General features: G+C 24.1%; 1 protein-coding gene across 8 annotated transcripts; it reads left to right on the forward strand.

The window, feature by feature from the left end:
* On the forward strand, positions 1 to 25286 carry LOC127291282 (cell growth regulator with RING finger domain protein 1-like). Of its 8 annotated transcripts, none has more exons than XM_051320339.1 (8): positions 1 to 159; positions 4256 to 4839; positions 5984 to 6141; positions 20577 to 20748; positions 21143 to 21284; positions 21690 to 21797; positions 22851 to 23086; positions 24104 to 25286. In XM_051320339.1, exons 2-8 carry the CDS (start codon positions 4733 to 4735, stop codon positions 24318 to 24320), a joined length of 1140 nt encoding a protein of 379 aa, XP_051176296.1. In that variant the 5' UTR covers positions 1 to 159; positions 4256 to 4732; the 3' UTR covers positions 24321 to 25286. The 8 variants fall into 8 exon arrangements, with proteins under 8 accessions (XP_051176296.1, XP_051176295.1, XP_051176297.1 ...); XM_051320338.1 differs by having other exon boundaries at positions 43 to 269; XM_051320340.1 differs by having other exon boundaries at positions 43 to 213.
* Positions 25287 to 25344: the final 58 nt, after the last annotated feature.

Here is a 25344-nt window from a genome sequence, read left to right on the forward strand (position 1 = left end):
CACAGGCGGCCATGTTTTATTTCTTCTGTCAATGAGCAGCCGCAGCCCGTATTGGAGTCGGCGCAACGTGTTCGTGCGGTTTTCTGCTTGTGTCAAAATAAAGAGAGAAAAAAAAAAAAATAATAAAAATAATCCCACCAGGCCAAGTGTATAAGACAAGTGAGTCTTCACTCTCATAACAGTCTCGAATCAAATGCATTGCGCGCAGGACGTGTATGTTTATCTTATATATATATATATATATATATCGTGAACGTAAAGAATTCAAGGTTCTTTTTGCGTACATATATTTTTGTCAAAAGTTGTGCAACATAACGATATAGGAGTGAGAGGCTCAATTTTTTTTTTGTCCCATTAATTCTTTTTTTTTTTTTTACTCATTGCGATCGATCGTTCGACCTGTCAAAAGCCGTGTATGTATATATATATATACATGTATGTGTGAGACGCGCGATGCGTCATAAAAACGTGGGGAACAGTGTAAACGAGACTTGACGTGAGATAAGGAATAAAATTAATTTTTTTTTTTGTCATTATACGGGAAAGTCGACGATAAGGTGATTCACAATACGTATATAGTGTATATATATATATATTATATTTTGCGGTTAGAATTTTCTCTCGTGAGAAATAATATGGAACGAGTGCGATGAATTCCGTTATGTTATGTTGCCAATTGGCTCACTAATGTCATGAGTTCTTTGTGTTTTTTGAGGTAGAAAAAATGAATTTTTTTTTTACGAATAAATTGTGAGAAAGTTTAGTTTAAAATGTGTAAAAAAAAAAAAAAGTGTCATGAAGAGAAATTTTCACTTTGATGAGTTTTGTATATTTATAATTTGGAAATGATAAATCTAGAGTATGGAGTATTTTTTTTTTTTTTTTTTTTTTTTTTTTTTGCGGTATATGTATATAATTAAGAAAAGGAAAAGTAGACGAGGGAAATAAATCATAGAGAAATTTACTAAGAGAAAACATAAAAACAATGGAGAGAATTTTTTTAACAATTAAAGTGGCACACAATTTTTGATATGTAAAATCGAGAAAAAGTCAATAATTTTTTAATAATTGTAAAAAAATTTTCAACTATTTGAGTTATTTTTTATTTTTGATATTCACTTTTTGACAAAAAAAAAATTACGCAATCCTTACAACAAAAAACCAAATGAGAAACTGAAAAATTGAGATTTTTCTTTACTTCAGATTCTAAAAATAGAACTCTCTAAATTTGAATTAGTAAAAAAGTTTATTAATTTGAATTAGTGACTCACTTTTTTCAATTAGTAAAATTTTACTAATTATTAGTAACTTTTATTAACAATTAGTAAAATTTTAGTACTTATTAGTAACTTTTACTAACAATTAGTAAAATTAAAATTAGTAAAAGTTACTAATAAGTAACTTTTAAGTAAGTAAGTAAAAGTTAAGTAAAAGTTACTTATTAGTAACTTTTACTAACAATTAGTAGAATTTTAGTACTTATTAGTAACTTTTACTAACAGTTAGTAAAATTTTAGTACTTATTAGTAACTTTTACTAACAATTAGTAAAATTTTAGTAATTATTAGTAACTTTTACTAACAATTAGTAAAATTGAACTAATTCTAAAGCAAAAAGTGAGTCACTAATTTAAATTAGTAAACATTTTTACTAATTCAGATTTAAAGAGAATAATTAATTAATGTAGATAATTGAAACTTATTTATTCTGACAATATTAATTAATTAAGATAATTGAATATATATATTAATTTGAATAATCAAAAAATGTTTGAATTTCGAATAATTAAAAAATATAAATTAATCTTAAAAAAAATTAAAAAGTTATTTAATTCGAATCATTAAAAGTGATAATTAGTTGAAATAATTGAATAATTAAAACAGTTATTGTTATTAATTAACAAAATTTAAAAGAAAAAAAAATTAAACATACACGTGTGTTTAGTGGCATCAAGAAAATAATAAATTATGTATAGAGTTGCAGTGAAAGAAGAATAATTATTCATCTTCTTTGTTGACAAATGATAATTAACATAAAGTATTATCTCAAAAAGTTGAGAAAAAGAGAGAGAGAGAAACAGAGAAAAAAAGAAGAAAAACTTGAAAAGAATAGTCTGAAATATATTTTTGGTGACTAAAAAAAAAGCGATAAAATTCTTGATAAAAAAAAATTTAATACAAACAGTAACAAAAAATCATTATTATTATTATTACTATTATTACTATTATTACTATTATTACTATTACTACTATTATCATTATCATTACTAATATTTTCTAAAAGACGGAAATAACAATTTTAACGACCAGGAGAATTAAAACGCTCTTAATTACTATTATTATTATTATTATTACTTTTATTACTATTATTATTATTATTATTTTATAGTATAATTTTTTTTTTAAATTTATTTATGTTTAGATTTGAAATAAATGATAAAATTTTTAAGTTTAAAACAATTGATTTGAATGACATTTAAAATTATAGGTATACAATATTATAGGTTCCTAACCAAAAATTTGCAAAACAACAATAAATAAAATAAAAAAAAACAATTAAAAAATATTAAAAAATTGTTTTTGAGTAACTTTTTAAAAACAGAGTATTTTTATATAGGTATATATCTAAAAAATTCGAAGAAAAAAAATTGCTTAAAATTTCGAAATAACCCTTTTTTTGGGGTTAAAATTGCAAAAAGAAACAGTGAAATATGTGAGATTTTCTAAAGGCATAAATTAATAAGGGATTTTTTTATTTATTTGAAAATAAGTGTAAATAAATTTTTCCGTGAAATTTGTTAACTTAATAAAATAGAAGATTTTTTGCCCTTGGGCTTAAAATAATATTTTTTTTTAATACTAGGGATCAAAAATTAATTTTTTTCTTCAAAAAATTTAATTTACAATATTCTATCACGCAAAAAAATCTTCAATAGCGATAAGTTTCTCTTGAACAGCGATATATTTTGTCTAGAATAGTGAAAACTTTCGCTGTTTTAGTGAAACATATATCGTTGTTCTAGGGGAAGATTTGTTTTTTTGCGAGAAGACAGTAGAATAGCCTTTTTTAATATACTAGGGAGAAAATTGTGCCACCTAAGGGCCCTATGTTACCTATTTTAGGTGAGGGGGAGGGGGTCTAAAAAGAATGAAAAATTGGTAACGTAGTTTATGGACTGTTCCTAAGAAGCAAACGAATTATAGGTTATGTTTTAACGATGCTTTCTGATTAAAAGTTCATTTTTTATTATGTAAAATTAAAATCACTTTTTATGAATAAAATTTAAACCATCGAAATTAGTTATAAAATTTTTGATAATTCAAACATAGAATATAGTTGTTCTAGAGATATTGCTGTAGTTATGAAAAATTTATACGGGGCAAATATTTATCAATACTCAATGTTTAGCCCAACTATTCCTTTCTCTTTGTATGTAGATATGAAAATTTTTATTCTCTCTTTCTCCTTGAAAAATCGATTTTAAGGGAGGAGAAAAAATAACACATGACTATATATATATATATATATATATAGAGAAAGAGAGACATAGAAGTCGATGGTATTAGATTCAAAATTTGTGAGTCAGGGTTTTTTCCCCAGATATATAGAAAACAAGCAACCGTAAAAAAAAATATATATATGTTCTAAAAGCTTATCGACTCTGCACTGACACATTACATTTTATTTTGCAATAGTGTGGTAGTAAACGTAATCGTGATAAGAGAGATTGCGGCAAACTTTTTATTATATGTATTGACCTTTTTCTGTTCTTTACAAACTTTTTTTTTTTTTTATTTCCTTCTTTTACCATTTTTCTGTTCGTCTCTATATCGGCAATAATGGAACAAAATTGATATGAAAGAAAAACTAAAAAGAATTAAAAATGATAAAAAATTAAAAAGTGTAAAAGAAAAAATTAAATTTTTTGTACACTTTTGAAATTCTTCAAATTTTTGTATAAAAAGACACTCGACAATTTATACGCTCGTTGCGGGGAGAAAAAAAATCCTCAGTAGCATTTTACAACTCTTTGTTCTTCCATCAGAAAAAGAGGATCATTGAACCGTCTGGAATTTCAAAGATGCGTCTCCCTTGATTATTAATTGTCTCCTGTATATAGTTGTGTTACTGAAAATTTTAACTCTATTGTATTAAAAAAAAAAAAAAAAAAAATTTTTATCCAAAACTTGCGAAAATTTCTCTTCACAAACAAATTTCATTTTTTTTTTTGAAAATAAAAATTTTTTTTTTCTAGAATTTTAACAATGCTCGATCCTGGGGAGGAACTTTTCTGAGGACATTAACGTCATGAGCTTTGTGTAATTTAAAAGTGGACCGGTGAAGAGTTCGATTAAAAAAGCGTCCTCTCGCCGGCAAAAAAGGAAATTTGAAAGAAAATATTTTTTTTTTTTTGACTTTTTCATATGAAGAAACAATGTGTTTCTTCATCATCAACATCGTTTATCATCGATAAACGAAATTTTTTTTTATGACTTTTTAAAAATTGGCACCCACGAATGATTCGATGGGATGCGAAAAAAAAAATTTTTTTTTTTTTCATATCAATATCAAGAATTGGAATTTTTAATGGGACTATCATGTGTGGGACACTTTATGGGATTTAAAAAAATCCCATTGAAAAAAATAGGGGAGAAGTGATTTTTATTTTTAAATTTTTTCAAGTGCATCGAAAGAAAAAAAAAAAAAAACGTGTGTAACGTTTCATGTGCTGATGAGTAAAATGTCGGCAATGCTGGTTTCTGTGGCGGAATTATCCAACATTTTCTCTGTTTTTGCTGTTCTTATTTGCTTCTGTGGAATTGTTCTCTTCATTATGAGGTATGTCTTTGTATTTATTTTTCTCTTATTTTTTGTATTTTTTTTTTTTTACATATTTTTATAATAGTAGGTAAAAATTTGGATTTTATTTTTTAATACTAGGGAGTAAAATAACGGTTTTCGACCCTAGTGAATAAAATTGCATTTTTTTAACACTAGGGAGTTACATAACGTTTTTCGACCCTAATGAATAAAATTGCATTTTTTTAACACTAGGGAGTAAAATAACGTTTTTCGACCCTAGTGAATAAAATTGAATTTTTTAACACTAGGGAGTAAAATAACGTTTTTCGACCCTAGTGAATAAAATTGCATTTTTTTTAACACTAGGGAGTAAAATTACATTTTTCAACCCTAGTAAAAATTATATTTTTTACTAGGGTTGAAAAACGTAATGTTACTCCTATTATTTCCATATTCGATTTAAAAGATTGGAGAATCTAATAAAAAATTTTCTATTATTTTTTTTAACTCAAATTTTATTCTTTAAAAATATTTGAAATTTTTTACACATATAAAATCTTCACCTTAACCTTAACTTTAGGAAGATAACAAATTAATTATCACGAATATGTCAAATTCCTTAGTTTAATTCTCTAACATTGAATTTAAAAAAGTACAGTTTAAATTAACGTTTTTAAGTATATTTATGAAACATGTAAATAAAAAATTTACAAATTTAAAGAAAAAAAAAAATTTTTTTTTTTAATATTAAATTAAAACTTATTAATCAAATAATAAATAAATATAATATAGTAAATGTAATAATTTCAACAAAAAAATTTAATAAAATAAAAGCATAAAGAAAATTAAATATAATTCCAGTGAGAAAAAAAATTAATGTACAAAAAGTTAACTATAATTTTCAAGAATAGAAATTATGCAGTTTAAGTATTGTTATACTTCTTTTTTTAAAATTTGTTGAATTCGAGTTAAAATATTAATTGCTTAACTTATGCAATCGATTACTTCGTAATTGGTGGACAAACCTCTTTTTCAAGTTTCAATTCCCGTAACTAGGAGAAAACTTAATTATTTATTAAATTTTGCAAAAAAAAAATAATAATTTTCTAAAAATTATAATTATATTTATTAATTATTATACTTATTATTAATTGTTTTTTGTTGGATTTTTTTTTTCTAGGAACATGATGGTCCTTAGAGTACATGGAGATGATTTAATGTTCGGTGGAACAGGTGGAGTCATTACACACGCACCACGTATTCCTCAGATGAAAATGATGAAGGTTCATATTCCCTTTACCTTCAAACTTCACGAGAGCTTCAAAAGCAGTTACACTGGTGAGCAAATAAAAATAATATTTTTTTTTTTTACATTAAACAATATATATTTTTGAAAAAGTAATATTGAAAAATATTCTTTTTCTTTAGAAAAAAGTTGGCATTAGAAAACTAAATCGTAATTTTCAAAAAGTTTCTTAATAGAGAAATTAAAAGCAAAAGGATAGTAAAATTGAAAGTAAGAAAATTTATTTTTTAACAAAAATAGTAGGGGTCATAAACTACGTTACCAATTTTTCATTCTTTTTAGACCCCCTCCCCCCTCTTTATAATTTTTTTTTATTTTTTAACAAAAACAGTAAGGTTAGGGGCCATAAACTACGTTACCAATTTTTCATTCTTTTTTGTCCCCCCCCCTAAAATAGGCAACGTAGTTTATGGACGGCCCCTTACGTATAAAGTTTGAGGTTATGTTACAAGAATTTTGAGGTTAGATTATTGGTTTAGGCTAATAAAAATAATAGGGTTAGGCATATAGTGCAAAATTATATAAGAATAATTTTGAGGTTAGGTTGTAGGTTTAGGCTAATAAAAATAATAGGGTTAGGCATATAGTGCAAAATTATTATATAAGAATAATTTTGAGGTTAGGTTGTAGATTTAGGCTTAGATTACTGTTTTTTAAGAGTTATCTGATTTTAATTGTCTCCTCCACAAAAAAAAAAATCCATGAACAGAATGCAAAAATTTTCTTGAAAAACTACATCGGTCAATAATTTCCATATATTTAGAGAAAATATTTATATTCAATATATATGAAAATAAATAAATTACCAAATACTTCTAACCTTTTTCGTTTCATCAAACAACCTCCTTAATAAGCAACCAATCACCGTTTTGCAATTTCCTCGAGACTTAATAAGCCCATCGACCTTTCGATGTCTGGCAAAAGATAGATAGAGAGAGAGAGAGATAAATACATTATTCAAATTTTTTTTCAAATATCAAACGATCTTGTATCTAGTTAAAATTAGATTCTTAAAAAGAAAAAATTTTATTTTGCAAAGTGATTTAATATTATTTTACAAATAAAAAAAAAGAAGTCTTTTGACCTGGCATGCGGTCAAGGTGAGGACGTTTCATAATTCGACTTCCATCACACCTGAATACCAATTCATCGACTTCTTGAAACAAGTCGATAACCTACATTCGAAACTACTTTATTACGGGCCTTCCCCCCATACATAAAGGACTTTGAGTCCATTTTTGGCCTTGAATTATTTTTACACGAAGCTAATTTTCTTCTTCCTTTTTTTTTGGAATACATTAATTATATAATTTTTTTCTCTCGAAAATTTGCATTCGTTACATTGGATTAAAAAATTATTTAATATTTTTAAATATTACCAATGAGTAGATAAAATAAAAAGTAGTAGAGTAAATAAATAAAATAAGAAATAAATTTTATTTTTTTATTCATAATTTTTGTACATAATTAGAAATGTGAATATCAATGCAGTAAAATCATAAATTTTAAATTAAATTTATATTTAATTAATTTAAATTTATATTTAATTAATTTAAATTTTATTCATTTTTTTTAAACGATATAAAATTTAAAAATTTAAAAAAATCGTATTTTACTTCCTTTGTTGAATATATATATTACAATTATTTTTTCCTCTTCTTTTTTTCTTCATTAAAATTCAACTCAAAACATGGAAATTAAATATTTGAATACAAAAACCTGATTTTTTTTCACTCGTGTAAATTAATTAATTAACAATAGAATGACCTTCGACGATAGTTAGAATTAATTTCCTAAACAAATTAATATAAATAATAATTTAATTTATAATTAATTACTAATAATTAAAATTATTTAAAATTAATTTCTTTTTTTGAAATAAATTTACAAAAAAAAATTATTAAAATTCATTTTTCAAAATGCTTAAAAATGTTAAAAGTGAGTAAAATGAAAAAAAAATGTTTATTTTACATTGGATCAATGAACTGGAATTCAAGATTTTTCATTGTGTTTTGAATGCAAAATGATCATTTTTTTTCCAATGATTAATTAGCATTTATAACACGTGCATCGATTGGAAAATTAATTTTTTCTGTTATGTCGCGTTTAATTTTTTTTTTTTTTTTTTTTTTTGCTGATGTAAAAGTTTAAATTGTCTCTTATTATATAATGAATTTAATAGCCTGATGTTAAGAGTGAGATAATCAGTAGATCGTTATCGAATAGTATAATCCTGAATTGCTGACGTATATATGTATAAATCTTGCATATTTTTATTCATTTTACATTCCAATTTTAGCAAAATTGCAAATTAAGTTAAAATTTGATTAATAATAGAGATTTGCATACTATTTTTTTTTCGCAATATTAAAAATAGAATTAGAAATTTTTTTTCAATCGTTATTATTTTTTAAATGTCATTTAGGAAATTAATTAAAAAGAATTTTTAAATATTGAAGAAGAAATTGAAAAAAATTTTAATTTTTATTAATTTGAAACAAAAATACAAATTTCAATAATTATTAAATCGATTTTTTTTTGTTGAAAGAGTTAAAAAATTTGTGATATACGTTTTTTTAGTGTCGCCAGAAAAAGAGAATAATTTATACATCACATGTCATATTGTTTTTTATTGACTCAAGTGATTGATTAGATTGTCTGCCTCTTTGAGTGGTAATTTCAAACGAAAATATTCGTCACTTTAGGTTAATAATTTTTTATTATCGTTTCTAATATAAATGTGCTTGATATTGATTTTTTTTTCTAATATTGAAAGTAATTTTGAATTTTTTAAGCATTTTGACTCTTACAATACTTAACCTAAATTCAGAAAATTTAGATACATATTTATTTTATTATAAAATTTAAGGAAACTCATTAATTTTGTTATTAATTATTTATTTTATTTATTATTTTATTTTTATTTTTATTTAAACATTTAATTCACTTTAGAACAAAAAATGAAAATTACAAATTTTTTTTTATCTTTTCGATAATTAGAAAATAAAATTTTTTTCTTTTTTAAGAACAAAAAAATTGTTTACTTTTATTTTTTCTAAAATTGCTAAAAAGTTTATTGTTTTCTTTAAAATTTTATTGTCTCTTAAATTCTAATTTATGAAATTTATTTTTTTTGAAAAAATAATTTATTATTATATTAAGGAAAAACTAAATGAGTTTTATGAGAAAAAGTTTTTTTTATCTTTGATGAGACATTAATTACAAAATACAATCGTTGTGGAGTGTCAAGGTTAAGAAAAAAGACAGTCAAGTGTAAATTAGTCACTTTTCAATAAAACTGGAAAATATAGATTTTAAACGCCACAAATATTTTGACTTGCTAGTAAAAAAAATTTAATTAACAATTTTGTTATTAGATTCTTCTAGTTTTAATCAACGAAAAAAGGGTTTTTTTGAAAAACTAAAAAGACAATTTTCAATATTACTTACTAAATAATTGGGATGAAAGAAATTAAAAATTCGCAAAAATTTTGTTAAAAATTTATTAAATTAAATTTTTTTTTGAAAATTAAAAGAAACTTTTACGATATTAGAAAAAATTTTTAATTCACAATTTAAAGTAACAGTTTTTTAATTCGTTATTTAATTATAAATTAGAAAGATTTTGAGAATAATTAACATTTAAAAGAAATTTTTTAAAAAATTTTGTTATTTAAATTATAATTTATTTTCCATCTGATAATCGTAAAAAGTTTTATTTTCAAGGAAATATTTAATAATAATAATAATAATAATAATGTGATTCGCGGTTTATTATTAGAAAAAATACCAATAGAAAAATAAATTAAACTTGAAGAAAATTCTTATCTTTTTTTTTTAATTTAATTTGCATAACTATATATTAAAGACAATAAAAACTATGTGCAAATTTTATATTCTTAAAAAAAAAATGAAAACCTGTTTTTCATGAACAAAAGCCAAAATAGGTAATAATTGATGCAATTTAATTTGTTAGTATTTGTTGGTTTTTTTTTTTTTTTTTTGGTTTGTTTCTCGTTCGAATATAAATGGCTACAAAAAATAATGCCAAGGTAAAGTTTTCAGAGGTCAAAAGATAACTTGATCCTCGATATAGGAATATGAGAAAAATCCATTTTTTCAAAATTCAGTTTAATAAAAAAAAAAAGTGCAAAAAAAAAATTAATTAATTTTTTCACAAAAATTTATATTTATTAACAGCAAAACTGTAAATTAATTGTCTCCTTTTTTTTTCATTGTCAAACCTGTTACTGAGTAAATAATAGTTGGTAACCTTCTTGAAAAACGCGATTATTAAAGGTGTAATTATTTAAGTAAATGATGGTTTTTAGCAGTGTTAAACAATTAATTATTTCAACAAGTGCTATATTAATTTATTCAATTTAAATAAAATACAGTTGTAACCAAAAAGTGACGATACTAAAAAATTATTTTATTTTTTTTTAAATTTTATTTATTTTTAATTTAATTTAATTTAATTTTATTAATAAATAAATGTCAATGGAGAAATAAATGTTAATAGGTTAGATAATATTTGGTACAAAAAAAAAGTGGCAGATTTAAGTAATGTATTCAAACTGTCAATGTGTCTTTGAAGCCATAAATCATAACTGTAATTTTTTTAGAAAAGCGTAATGTAAAGTTACATAAGTGTGAAATATTGTGAAACGGGATGCAGTTTGGTCCAGACTTTGACAATTTAATAAAATACCATCTAAGGTTCAATTATTTATTTATATAAATTGCACAAAAAGTGTAAAAATATTTGTCTTAACATTTTTTTTTTAAACAATAAAACATCTTGCAAACATTAAATTTTTTTTCACATACAATTATAGTATCAAAATTAAATTTCTACCAAAAAAAAATTAATTAATAATACCAAAAATATGGTTTTAAATATTATTATAAAACTAGAAGAGAGTGGTACCAGAAATTATAACAAAAAAAAATTATTATTATTAACGGTTATCATAATAATAACAAAATTTAAAAAAAAAACGTGACAAATATTCTGTTACGTGACATTTGATTACATTATATGTTCCTCTTCTTAAAAATCGATTGTGTCATGACCTGAAGTGCACTTTACGTTCGCAGAATAAAAAGTTACACAATGTTGTCAAATGTCAAAATAAAAAAAAAATAACATCGCGGAAGTATAACAACCAGAGAGATGTACATTATTTTTATTTTCTTTTTTAAACAGTGAGAGTTTTTTTTCCCACTGAAAACATGTTAATTGCATATTCTCTTAATGCAATTAATATTATAAAAAATAAATAATGTAATTTAAAAAAATTTAAATAATAATGAATAATAAATAAATAATAAATAAATAATAAATAAATAATAAATAAATAATAAATAAATAATAAATAAATAATAAATAAATAATAAACAAGAAATAAATAAATAATAAATAAATAATAAATAAAAAAGAATAATAAGTAAAAATGTAGAAAATAAAAATTAAATTGCAATGAGCCATATTAATAAATTTTGCATTATATTGACACAGATTAAGGAATAAATAAATTAATTAAAATAAAATGAATGACTAATGTTAAAGGGGAAATAGAGGGGGAAAGGAAATAAATTAAATTAAATTTATTGTGTCAGGTGATTAAACTTTAAACGTTTCCCTTCTTGGAATCTATAATAGTATATATACGGAGAATTTCTTCATTGTGCAAAAAATAACTTTAGGAATAATCAAAATCTCTCATTAATAATGAGAATTAATATTTATTGTCAAGTGACAGGAATAATTTATCAATGGAATATTTGGTAAAACAAAAGTATTGCATTGTGGCTTTAGAAATCTATTGGTACCAGAAACAAAAACAGTGGTACCAAAAGAATTATGGTACAGAGAAATGTTCATAAGCACCAGAGATAATGTATGTGGTACCACAATTATATTGGTACCACAAATATATTGGTACCAAAATATACTATTAGTATTATAATACTTCTGGTACCAATATATTTGTGATACTATTCACAATACTCCTGGTACCAATATCTATGTGGTACCACATACTATACTTTTGGTAGTATAATACTTCTGGTAACAATACTTTTGTGGTACCACTCACAATACTTCTGGTACCAATACATTCCTGGTACCACTCACAATAATTCTGGTACCAATAATTTTGTGGTATCACTCACAATACTTCTGGTATCAATACTTTTATGGTAATATCACAATACTTTTTGTATCGATTTCCATATTTCTGGTACAAATACTTTTGTGGTACCAGCAGTATTGTGAGTGGTACCACAAAAGTATTGGTACCAGAAGTATTATAATACCAAATGTATATTGTGTGGTGCCACACACAATACTTCTGGTACCAATACATTCCTGGTACTACTCACAATACTGTTGGTACCATAAAAGTATTGGGACCAGAAGTATTGTGAGTGGTACCACAAAAGTATTGGTACCAGAAGTATTATAATACCAAATGTATATTGTATGGTGCCACACACAATACTTTTCGTACCAATACTTTTGTGGTACCACTCACAATACATCTGGTACCAATACATTCCTGGTACTACTCACAATACTGTTGGTACTATAAAAGTATTGGCACCAGAAGTATTGTCAGTGGTACCACAAAAGTATTGGTACCAGAAGTATTATAATACCAAAAATATAGTATGTGATACCACAAAAATATTGGTACCAGAAGTATTGTGAATGGTACCACAAATATATTGGTACCAAAAGTATTATGATTGGTACCAGCAACATATTGTCATTAAAATTGTTATGAGTCGTACCAGAAGTATTATAATAACAAAAATACCTTGGTACCAGTGAAAAATATATTAATAAAATTATAATTGTAAATTAATAAATATATAATTATATTTTTATTTTTTTTTGTTATGCTATTATAGCGGTTAAAAATTTTTTTTCTGTTAATTTTTTGCGTCTCAAATATTTTTATTCTATTTTCACAATAACAAACAAACAAACAACCCCCTTTTTTCTGAATATTGCTATAAAATTTTTGCTAATGGACTTTTTTTCTATTAAAACAACTATATGCAGGCGCCAGAAGAAATATTGGTCCAATCGATTAAAACGACCTGACAGGTATATAGTGTGACGCAAATGCAAATTAGTGGCAGATCACACTCACAGACACATGGTATATATATATATATATATATAATATAAAATAATATTTTTCTCTCCAAAAAATAACTGACAAATTTTTTGTTAAAAAATACCTTAATTAAAGGCACGAAACTATTTTTTTTAAATTATTTAACATTTGTTTATATTTTTCACATATTTTTGAAATTTTTTTTTTTTGAGATGAAATAAAATTAACTAGTTATGTGATGAGGGACAACACTATAATAATATCGAGTTTCTATATCCGGAACACATGCGTGTTACTGAGGCGAACGCTATACTTGTTAACGGAATGACAATGTCATAAAATATATAGAAGAACCAAAAAAGGAATAAGGCTTGTTATAATATACCAGAAAAAAAACCAGATAACTTTTTTTTTTTTTTTATTTTTTTTCGTCTTGTGTGCCTACGTGCGAATTTCAGCGTAAGCTTTTTCTGATCAAGGTCATTGTATTTATAATCTATATTAATCTATAAATTCCATTTAGAGAAAATTCATTTTTTTTTTTATTATTCATAAATTCTAGTTCATTGATCTGTTTGGCAAATTTTAGTTAGTTTCTTAAAAAAAATAACATTAATTAAATATAAAAATTATTAATACATTAAAAATTGGTTGATTTTTAGTATATTTATATATTTGTTGAGCTTTGTTTTTGTCGAATAAAATTGAGAGCTATTAGGAAAAACCGTTTTATCACATATCGTGCCTTGTTTATTAAACGAGTTGGTGCAGTAAAAATTCACAACCTTGCAATGTGAATGGCCCTTTAGAACCAGTTACTATACAAAGCAATTTTAAAAGATTGGTAAAACCTGCAAACTATCACGTACACCAAGTTCCAAGATTGAAATCTTATTAAACATTTCTAACAATTTTTTTTTGTTTCTGTAATTTTTCAAGATATTGTTTTTAAAAAAAGAATGAAAAAAACCAAAATAAACTCTTTAGCAATTTTTTTGGTATGAAAATACTTTTGGTACGAGAATACTTTTGGGACAAAAATATTTTTGGTTCCCTATAATACTTCTTGTACGAAAATATTTTTGGTACCATAATATTTTGGTAGGAAAATACTTTTTGGCATGGAAATAGTTTTGGTACCACAATACTTTTTATACGAAAATACTTTTAGTACCATAATAATTTTGGTACCATAATGCTGTTAGCACCATAATAATTTTTGTACCATAATACTTAGGTATGAAAATACTTTTTGGCATGGAAATAGTTTTGGTACCATAATACTTTTGGTACAATACTTTTGGTACAATACTTTTGGTACCATAATAATTTTTGTATCATAATACTTTTGGCATAATATTTTTGATACGAAAATACTTTTGGTACCATAATAATTTTGGTACCATAATACTTTTGGCACCATAATACTTTGGTATGAAAATACTTTTTGTCATGGAAATAGTTTTGGTACCATAATACTTTTGGTACAATACTTTTGGTACCATAATACTTTTGGTACAATACTTTTGGTACCATAATAATTTTTGTATCATAATACTTTTGGCATAATATTTTTGATACGAAAATACTTTTGGTACCATAATAATTTTGGTACGAAAATACTTTTGGTACGAAAATACTTTTGGTACGAAAATACTTTTGGTACCACAATACTTTTGGTGCGAAGATACTTTTAGTACAATACTTTTGGTACCATAATAATTTTTGTATCATAATACTTTTGGCACCATAATACTTTTGGCATAATATTTTTGATACGAAAATACTTTTGGTATCATAATAATTTTGGTACCATAATACTTTTGGCACCATAATACTTTGGTATGAAAATACTTTTTGGCATGGAAATAGTTTTGGTACCATAATACTTTTGGTACCATAATACTTTTGGTACCACAATACTTTTGGTACTATAATATTTTTGGTACCATAATACTTTTGATACGAAAATACTTTTGGTACTATAATAATTTTGGTACCATAATACTTGTGGTACTATATTACTTTGGTTTGAAAATTTTTTTTGGCAAGGAAATATTGTTGGTACCATTATATTTTTGATAAGGGAATATTTTTGGTACGAAATTATTTTTGGTGCCAAATTATTTTTGTGCGAATAAACGGAATAATTAAAAAAAAACATTAAAATTGTTATACTAGAATTAAAATAAAAAATTTTCACAAACCTAAATAGTTGTACTAAGATTTCATTGATTTAAAGAAATAATTTTTTTTTCTATTTCTCAATGATAAATTTATTAACACTGATTTAATCACTTTTGTATTGAATAATGATATCAGCAAATCGTGTTATAATTGAACATATCATGAACTGAAATTAAGAAATTAAATTCTCATTATCCATATTACTTTCGACATGTAAAATTTACGAAATAAATAAAAGTTGACATAATCCTAGCATAAGAAACTATTATAAACAAGTATAATATATAAGCCGCATTATATGTTTGCGAAATGTAATTTTTTTTTGTCATCCTATTTCAAATCAAATTTTTATGTAATTTCGTTAATTTCATCAAAATCAATTTTGTTTTGTATATATAGAAAAAGTATTATTTCTTCACTATTTTCTAACAGAGTACAGTTATTCTCAAATTTTTTTTAATTAGAACAATATTATGAATAACAGTTACATATAGCAACAAAAAAAAAAAATTTTTTTTTCAAATTCTGGTACAAAAATTTTAGTACCACAATACTTTTGGTTCCGCTGGTACCATTTTATTGTTATTCTTTTGTCATCAGAAATTATAATTTTGGTACAATAATATTTTTGGTACCAGAAATTATAGTGTATAAAAATTATAATTTTCTTGTGACAAATTTATATAATTTTGGTATAATAATATTTCTGGTACAACAAATGTTATAATTTTGGTAGAATAAATTTTTTCTGGTACAAAAAAATCTTCTGGTCCCACTGTAATTTTATTTATTAGTTCACTTTCAATACTATTATATTTTCTGGTACCAGAAATTTCTATAATTTTGGTACAATAATATATCTGGTACCAACAATGTTATAAAAATTTTGGTAGAATAATAATTCTGGTACCAGAAATTATTTTCCAAACGAAATAAATTTAAAAAAAAAATTTTTTTTTACTCTCTTTTAAAAACATTTTTTTTCTAATTTTTCTTTTTTGAGAAGGGGAAAAATGAAAATTTTCATATTAAAATTGTATGTACTATGTATGTATGTATATATATATAGAACTACCGGCTCCTGAAAACTTAGCTCAGTATGTACCTGCCGATTATCAAATCTTATTGCATAATCACGTCTCGGTTACGAGTTTGCGGTTGCGCCAGCGCGTTATGACTCTTATGAGAATTGGACCTTTTATGTCTATACACTACTCTTACTACTTTTGATGAAACACTGCATTTGTATTTGTTCATAAATTGTAAGCAAATCTAGGTCACGCGAATTGTTTAAAAAAAATGTATATATATATATATATATATACAATAATTGTCTTATAATTTATTTTTCGTCATTTTCAATTACCCATTATAAGAGATTATAAATGATTGTATTTTAGTGAATCATTCAAGTGAAACACACTATTATTCTTTAATTTATTTCTTATTCTATTAAATTAACCAATTGCATTCTAACAAAAATAAAATGGAAAATAATGGAAAATTAAAAATCGATATAAAAATTATTATTAAACATCCGTAATCATATTATTATTAAAATTATTTTTATTATTATTATTATTATTATTATTATTATTATTATTACAGAAGTATTTTCAAACCAAAAGTATTTTCTTTCCAAAAATATTGTGGTACCAAAATTATTTTCATACCAAAAGTATTGTGGTACCAAAAGTATTTTCGTATCAAAAGTATTGTGGTACCAAAAGTATTGTAGTACTAAAAGTATTTTCATACCAAAAGTATTGTGGTACCAAAAGTATGGTTGTACCAAAAGTATGGTGGTACCAAAAGTATTTTCGGACCCTATGTATTTTGGTACCAAAAGTATTTTTGTACCAAAAGTATTGTGGTACCAAAAGTATTGTGGTTCTATAAATATTTTCGTTCCAGAAGTACTATGGTACCAAAAGTATTGTGGTACCAAAAGTATTTTCGTACCAAAAATATTGTGGTACCAAAAGTATTTTCGTACCAAAAATATTGTGGTACCAAAAGTATTTTCGTACCAAAAATATTGTGGTACCAAAAGTATTTTCGTACCAAAAGTATTGTGGTTCTATAAATATTTTCGTGCCAGAATTACTATGGTATCAAAAGTATTTTCGAAACCAAAAGTATTTTCGTACCAAAAGTATTGTGGTACCAAAAGTATTTTTGTACCAATAATAATGTGGTACCAAAAATATTTTTGTACCAAAAGTATTTCCATAACAAAAATATTATGGTACCAAAAATTTTTTTATAGCAAAAAATAATATTGTACGAAAATTATAAAATTTCTGGTACCAAAAATATTATTGTATGGAAATTATAAAAATTTCGGACACCAGAAATTAAAAAATTTGTCACAATAAAATTTCTGGTATCATTAATATTTTACCATTTTATTTTATTTTTTATTTTGATTGATTGATTTATTTTTTTTTTTTTTGAAGTGTAATCTCCATTCCTTATTCTAAATCAAAAGTATGGAGCCAACTTTTGCAAATTTCAATCTTTCAATTAAACAACTTGGAAATTCAATTGCATCATGACCAGTGGGACTAGATCATGCAAAACTTTGCAATGTCGTGGTGAACCGGCTCTCTGATCATTCAAAGATTCGCAAAAATTTCGCAAGTTATTTCATAGCCTACTTTAAATCCATTAAGAATTAAATCGGCAATGAAAAAAAAAAACCAGTTCGAAAAGTTATTCTTCTTTTATTTTATTTTTTTTTTTTTTGGTTCACTCACAAACTGGTTATTAAGCAATTTAATTATTTTGTTTTTTTTGCAAAATAATTAATTGAAAAATACTTTTTTTCGGGTACAAAAAAATTAGAAATTTAAATAGAATTTTGAGTTTAATGTATATATGTATATATAGATAGAAAATATCAAACTAATATAAAGTTGTTTTATAGTTACTCCGGTATATGGCTTTCACTTTCGTTGAACATTTTTTGTCTCTCTAACCTTTTGACTTTTTTTTCCTCATATGTTTTCTTTTCTTTTTTTGTATTTTTTTTTTTTAATCGAATCCCACAATTTCACACATTATTTGGCAAAAATTTATAAAAATAAACGAAACGAAAAAAATGTAATAAATTAAATATTATTATTATTATTGTTATTATTACTGTTATCACTATTATTATTATTATTATTAATAATTATTATTAATAATAATAATAATAGTGATAACAGTAATAGTAACAATAATAATAATAATAATAATTAAATTTGACTCGAAAAATTCGTTTAAATTTGAATTTCCCGCTCTTAGTCGAGGCGGGAAATTTAAATTAATTTAAATCAATATTTAAAACAAAATTACTATTATAATAATAATAATAATTATTATTATTATTATAATTTTTATTATTATTATTATTATTATTATTATTATTATTATAAAAATTATAAATTATAAGTCTTTTTATTAATTTTGGATTTGTGGGAAATTTTTATTTTTACAAATTCGATTTAAAAAAAAAATTAGTTTTGCAAAAATATTTTCATAAAATAGAATTTTCTTTGAGAAATAATTTTTTAAAATAAAGTAATTTGCATTAGAATCACTTATTCGATTTGTTATAAGAAAAAAAAAAATTAAAGAGAATTTTTTATCACAGCAATTGACTTTATTTTTATCGTGTTATTTTGATGTTTTTTTTTTTTTTAAACACGAATATTTAGGTCGTGCAATCATTGACCCCGAAAATCATAATAATTTTCAAGTTCGTAATTTGCTTTAGATGTGTACGAAACGTGATTTTATAACGGTTCAGGAAACAGTTACGAGCAAATTGTTTATTTAAAGTGAATTTTTAATTTAATTTATACGAATTATTATTTATATATTAATATATATATTTTTTGATTTTATTTATGTTTTTTTTATTGATATTTATTTTTGTTTTATTGCGAAAAAAAAATATTTTTACTGATATTTTGAGAAAAAAAAATTTCGATTTCATTTTCCCCTTTTTTTTGTTTTTATTTTATTTTGTCGAAAAATTTTCGGGATATTTAAAAAAAATGGAAGAAATAATGAAGGAGCGAAACAAATTTTTAAATAAAATTTAAATAAAAATAGAAATAGTGAAAATATTGAGTCTCTGATGTAAAAAAAATAGTAAATATCTTTTTTTTTATTAATTTTATTTTATATTTAAATCCAAGACATTTTTATTAAAAAAAAAAAGTTAATTTTGGGTAAATATTAATATAGAAAAAAATTCGTTCGACTGAATTCAAATGGAACTTGACCCACATTTGGTATTCAATTTCAGGTCAAGAAGACATTGTCTGATCTTTTTTTTTTCTCTTCTGGTTTGAAGAATTCTTGATGGAAATAAAGTTTTGTATAACATTATGAATGCTAATAAGGAGAGAGAGAGAGAGAGAAAGAGAAAGAGATGAATCATTCTCAAGAGTCATTAGCTTTGTTTGAGAGAGAAAAAAAGGAACTATTTCATTACTGACAGTTTATTAGCAATGGATTTTTAAAAGTGTTGCACCTTTTCTTTACAATTTTTTTTTTTTTTTTTTGCTCTTTAGAAAGTGACCTTCCCTTTACAAGATCTTATTTAACGTTTCGTAATCTGTAATACATTTTTATTTGCGATATTTGGGAATCAAGTACTTGAAAATTTAATGAATATGTTAAGGTCAAAAGCCTCAATAATTTTTTTTTTTTTTTTTTAATTGATTGTCAAAAAGTACGAAAAAAGTTTTTGTTATTTAATTTTTTTTTATTATTTTTATATTTTTTTAAAAATAATTTATTATTAAATTTTGTTTTGTTTTATTTATTACTAAATTTGTATTAATTTTTTACTTTGTAATTTATTATTAAAATATTTTTTTTTATAATTTATTACTAAAGTATTAATATTTTTTTGATTTATTATTAAATTTGTATTATTTTTTTTGTATCATTTATTATTTTTTTAATTATCGAATTGTTTCGTTTATATATTTTTCCCTTCGTTAAAAATTGAACTATAATTTTAGGTAAATTAGGAGAAATTTAATGAAATATCGAATTTAGTAAATGTGTTTTACGATTTTATTTTTCATTTTTTTGTGAAATTGAATGGAATTTTTTAAAATAAATGAAATTTTATTTTTTTGTTTTAGAAGTTGAATGTGAGGTTTCGAGTCAAGTAGAATACTCAATGCAAGCGATATGGGGTGTAAGTATAAGGGAACTACACCTCGCTCTTTGGAAACCTTGGAATACCCTCAGGGACGCATCCCTAAATGGAACTCTTCTTCAGGGACACGCTCAACATCTCACACCACCTAGAACGTATCCTTTTTTTTTTCTTCTCAATCTCAAATTCTTATCAATATAAATGGAAATTTTCATCTTTTTTTTCCGATTTTTTACTTTTTAAATCGAAAATTCATTCTTTTTTCTTTTCTAAATATCGTGTAAATTTATAAAATATAATTTTTATTATATTATATTTTTATTATATTTTTATTATATTTTTATATAATTTTATAAATTATTAAATTAAATTTTATAAAAATAAAAAAAAAAAATAGTAAAAATAAAATTATAAAATAACAAAATAAAAAGAAAAAAAAAAGAAAATAAAATTCAAAAAAGTAATAGAAAACAAAAATAGATATTTACAGTATTTTCTATTTTTTTTTAAAGGAAAAAATTGCCTTTTTCTTAACTGTAAAACATTTAGTAGACAACCGCACGGAGAAGAAACTTTGAGATTGTCACTTCCAGCTCCGGAATTGGAACTGGGAACACCGCCGCGACTCTGTTATCCTCTGGTGATTTTTCTCACTCGCAAAGATAACAGAGATCCTCATCCGGATGAGACTGTAAGTTAAAAAAAATTAATTAAAAAAAATTCACTTTTATTTCCGTTTAGAAAAAAAAATATTTTCTTTTCAACTAAAACAAAAAATTTCGAAATTAATTTTTAATTAATTTAATAATAATAATAAAATAACTAATTTAATTGCTTGTTATTAATTAATAAATATTATTATTATTATTATTATTATTATTATTATTTTCGTTTTCCACATTTGTTGGTGTCATTTATTTAAAGTAAGAAACAAATTTCTCTAAATCAATAAAAAAAAATTTAATTTAAAAAAAAAGTTTGAAAAAATTGAATTGAAATTTTTTTGTTTTTCCGAAAGAAATTTCGGGTAATTTTTTTCCATAAAAAAAAATGAGTGTAAAAATTTTGATATAGAATTTTCCTTTTTCTGAAACAGGTCGCTCTAGTGAATGTCGTTCATATAAAAGACAGTGTCTGCACATTGCCGACCTCGATCCTCGCTCAGTATTTAAAACAGGCTAACGGGCAGTTGTCCTGTCTCAAGGTAAGCCTCATCATCATCCCGTTATAGCAAAATTTTGATTTGAAAAATCTTTAAATATACAAAAAATGCGAGAATAATTTTTTATTTTTAAAAACAAATAACATCGCGTGAACTGGTTTTTCTGTTTTCTTTTCTTTTTCTTTTTTTTTCTGAAATAAACATTCGGAGAAATTCTAAGGATCTAAAAATCTTATTTCAAATATTGACTTTTCTTTTTTTTTTATTTCTTTCGATTTCATTCGAGGAATTTTTTTTTTTCCTGCCACAAAGGAGAATAATGGAAAAAAAATGAGTAAAATAAAAATTGCATTTTTAAATAGAAAAACAATTTTATTTTTTCAATTATAAATAAAACTTTTTTTAAATAAGGGTTTAAAAAAATTGTCTTTGTTCAAAAATTCGAAATGGAAATTTTTTTCTGTAAAAAAGCGAAAGAAAGAAAAAATCTAAAATATTCAAAAAGGTTGAGAAATTTAAAAAAAAAAAAAAAAAAAGAATTGAGGGAACATATGAAAAAGACTTGGAAAAGTACAGTGGAGAAATAAACGATAAGAAAACTGACTCACACACAAAGGATGAAAAAAGTAAAAATGAGAGAGAAGAAAAAAAAAAAAGTATACGAGTAACTTGGAAAGATCCCAAAGGCAAATGGGATAAAATAAGAGAAATTTTTCCCGCATCGTTTCGATAAGGAAAAGATAAAAAAAAAAGAAAACTGTAGTTTGAAAAGGAATTTTTTAGCAAAAGGAATTTATTAATATTCATAAAAAAAAAAAAAAAATGCGTGAAAATAAAAATTTGCAAATAGAGAAAAATTAATTTTTTTTTCTTTTCAAAACTGTTGGAATTTTTTATTGATAAAAAAATATTCGCAGTAGAAAATAGTTTTTCTTTTTTTTTGCAATGAAAATCTTCTATTTTTTCTATTTTTCTTTTTTATTTTCAATGAAAATCTTATTTTTTCTATTTTTCCGTTTGTATTTTCAATAAAAATCTTTTTTTTTGTATTTTTTTCAATTTTCCTTTTTTCTATTTTCATTGAAAAATCTTCAGCAACTCTATTTGGCGACTGGAAACTCGACCAATTACGACGAAGTGGACGTATCTTCCGGGCTTGGGCCAGCGCTTGCTTTAGCTGAGCCTTGCAATAATAATGGCAATAATAGTAGAGGTGCTTTGGTCGCTTCCGGCGCTGGCGACACGGAAGGATCCCTCTGGAATTCAGCTGGCGAGCAACTTTGTGTCGTTTGCCAATATTTCCCACTTTCAAGGGCCCTTTTACCCTGCAGGTAAATACACTTTTTTTTCCTTACAATTTTTTTTCATTTCCCTATTTTTTATTAATTTAAAAAAAATTTTTTTTAAAAGAAATAACCAAAAAATTTTCTTCGAATAATTTTATATTAGTTTTTATTAATTGTTGACGCACTTTGAAGAAAGGGACCTAAGAAGCAAACGAATTATAGGTTATGTTTACAGTTTTACATTGATTAAAAGTTTCTTTTTACAGTGAAACCCACGTATATCGGACTTCAAGGGACGGGAAATCTACCTTACCGACTGATGGTAAAACAGTTTTTTTTGAAAAATGAAAGTAAAAAATTACCAACACAGAAATCTACCTTACCGACTGAGGGTAAATAAATTTTTTTAAAAAATGAACAAAAATTACCGACCTAAAAATCTACCTTACCGACTGGCGGTAAAGAATTATTTATAATTTTACTAACTTTTTCAAAACTGTTATTATCAGTCGGCAATGTAGATTTCCATGTCGGTAATTTTTATATAATTTTTATTTATCAAAAAGAACTGTTTTACCACCAGTCGGTAAGGTAGATTTCTATGTCGGTAATTTTTTTTATATATTTTCATTTATCAAAAAGAACTGTTTTACCACCAGTCGGTAAGGTAGATTTCTATGTCGGTAATTTTTATATATTTTCATTTAAAGCCTGTTTTACCATCAGTCTGTAAGTTAGATTACTATGTCGGTAATTTGTATACTTTCATTTTTCAAAACAAACTGTTTTACCACCAGTCGGTAAGGTAGATTTCTATGTCGGTAATTTTATATATATTTTTATTTAGAAAAAAAGAACTGTTTCACCACCAGTCGACAAGGTAGATTTTTATGTCGGCAATTTTTTTTATATTTTCCTTTAAAGCCTGTTTTACCATCAGTCGGTAAGATAGATTACTATGTCGTTAATTTGTATACTTGCATTTTTCAAAACGAACTGTTTTACCACCAGTCGGTAAGTTAGATTTCAATGTCGGTAATTTTTTATATTTCTCAATTTTAGACACACCTGCATTTGCGCCTCTTGTTTTGGAAAATTGGACAGGTGTCCCATGTGTCGTAGTCCAATTAAAAGTTACTTTTGCATAAGGGGCGAGGAATATATGCCACCCGAGAAGGAAGTGAATCCCTGTAAGCACCGAAGAACAGCTCATGGACCCTCGCACTGGCTCCACGATTGGAACGACAGGCTCACGGACTTTCTTGGCTTTGCCCGATAAAAAAAAATGCAAAAGCAAAAACAAAAAAAGCTTGGTTTTTTCGTCAAGCCTTTTAACCGTCCTTTTAAACTTAGTTTTCCCACAACCCCATCCAAAAGAGACAATGCCAGTGATAATAATTGCAATAAAAAATTTAAAAAAAATTTTTTAATTTAACTGACTCGTTAAATAAAGAGACGTCCTTCGTGGCAAAAAAAAGGGATTCTATTTTTCATAAAAAAAAAAATCGATCCAGAAAAAAATTAGAAAAGAAAAATCAAAGATTGAATAATTATCAATAAGGAAGTTATTTTTTTTTCATTCCGGAAAATTTAACCCCTTTTTGGAGAAATGAAAGAGATTATCGTTGCATTTACATTTCTTTGCAAAAAAAATTTTTTTTTTTTTTTTGAAAAAAATACGAAAGAGTATTTTTTAAAGGAAATAGAAAAAAAAATGAAAAGCAAAGAAAAAGAAACTAAAATTTAAGTTGTAAATACACAGACTGTGATAATCCTCGAATAATGTCTTTATATAGTTGTGGATTGCACTCTGCAAAAGGTGCTTTGGATCAAATATAATTAAAAAAAATATATATATATAAAAATTGATTTTATTAGTTTTTTTTTTTTTAAGTATAATTATCGACTTTCCCGATACGATTTTAAAAACTCTTTTTAAATTATGTAGATTCTAAGAAAAAGAAGAGAGAGAAAAAAAATTAAATTTCTTTTTGTTTAAATTTTTTGAGAGTTGAATAAAGTTGAAAAATAGAAAAAAAACGAAACCTCAATTTGTATATAGAGTAGAAACTTAGGGCCTATCAAGTCAATGTATTTTAGTAGAAAGACATTTCACTGTATTTAATTTATAAAACGTGCGATATTCCGATGACGAACGGAATTTAAAAAAAAAAAAAAAAGAAGACGCATTGACTCGTCGCAAAATACTTGTAAATAATTTATTTAATAAAGAATGTCGTTCCTAGGACTGTTTTTAATTTAATTAATACTTTCTCAATTTAATAATTATTTAATTTACTATT

Source organism: Leptopilina boulardi, unplaced genomic scaffold (genome assembly GCF_019393585.1).
Source record: "Leptopilina boulardi isolate dan_hultmark-lab unplaced genomic scaffold, ZJU_Lbou_2.1 LbouV2_130, whole genome shotgun sequence".
Taxonomy (NCBI): domain Eukaryota; kingdom Metazoa; phylum Arthropoda; class Insecta; order Hymenoptera; family Figitidae; genus Leptopilina; species Leptopilina boulardi.

Bases quoted from the DNA above. Each gene is read 5' to 3' on its own strand.
- LOC127291282 (XM_051320339.1), top strand. From the start codon at position 4,733: ATGAGTAAAATGTCGGCAATGCTGGTTTCTGTGGCGGAATTATCCAAC. The intron at 20,749-21,142 runs GTATCCTTTTTT...TAAAACATTTAG, and splicing joins CATCTCACACCACCTAGAAC to TAGACAACCGCACGGAGAAG. The intron at 21,285-21,689 runs GTAAGTTAAAAA...TTTCTGAAACAG, and splicing joins ATCCTCATCCGGATGAGACT to GTCGCTCTAGTGAATGTCGT.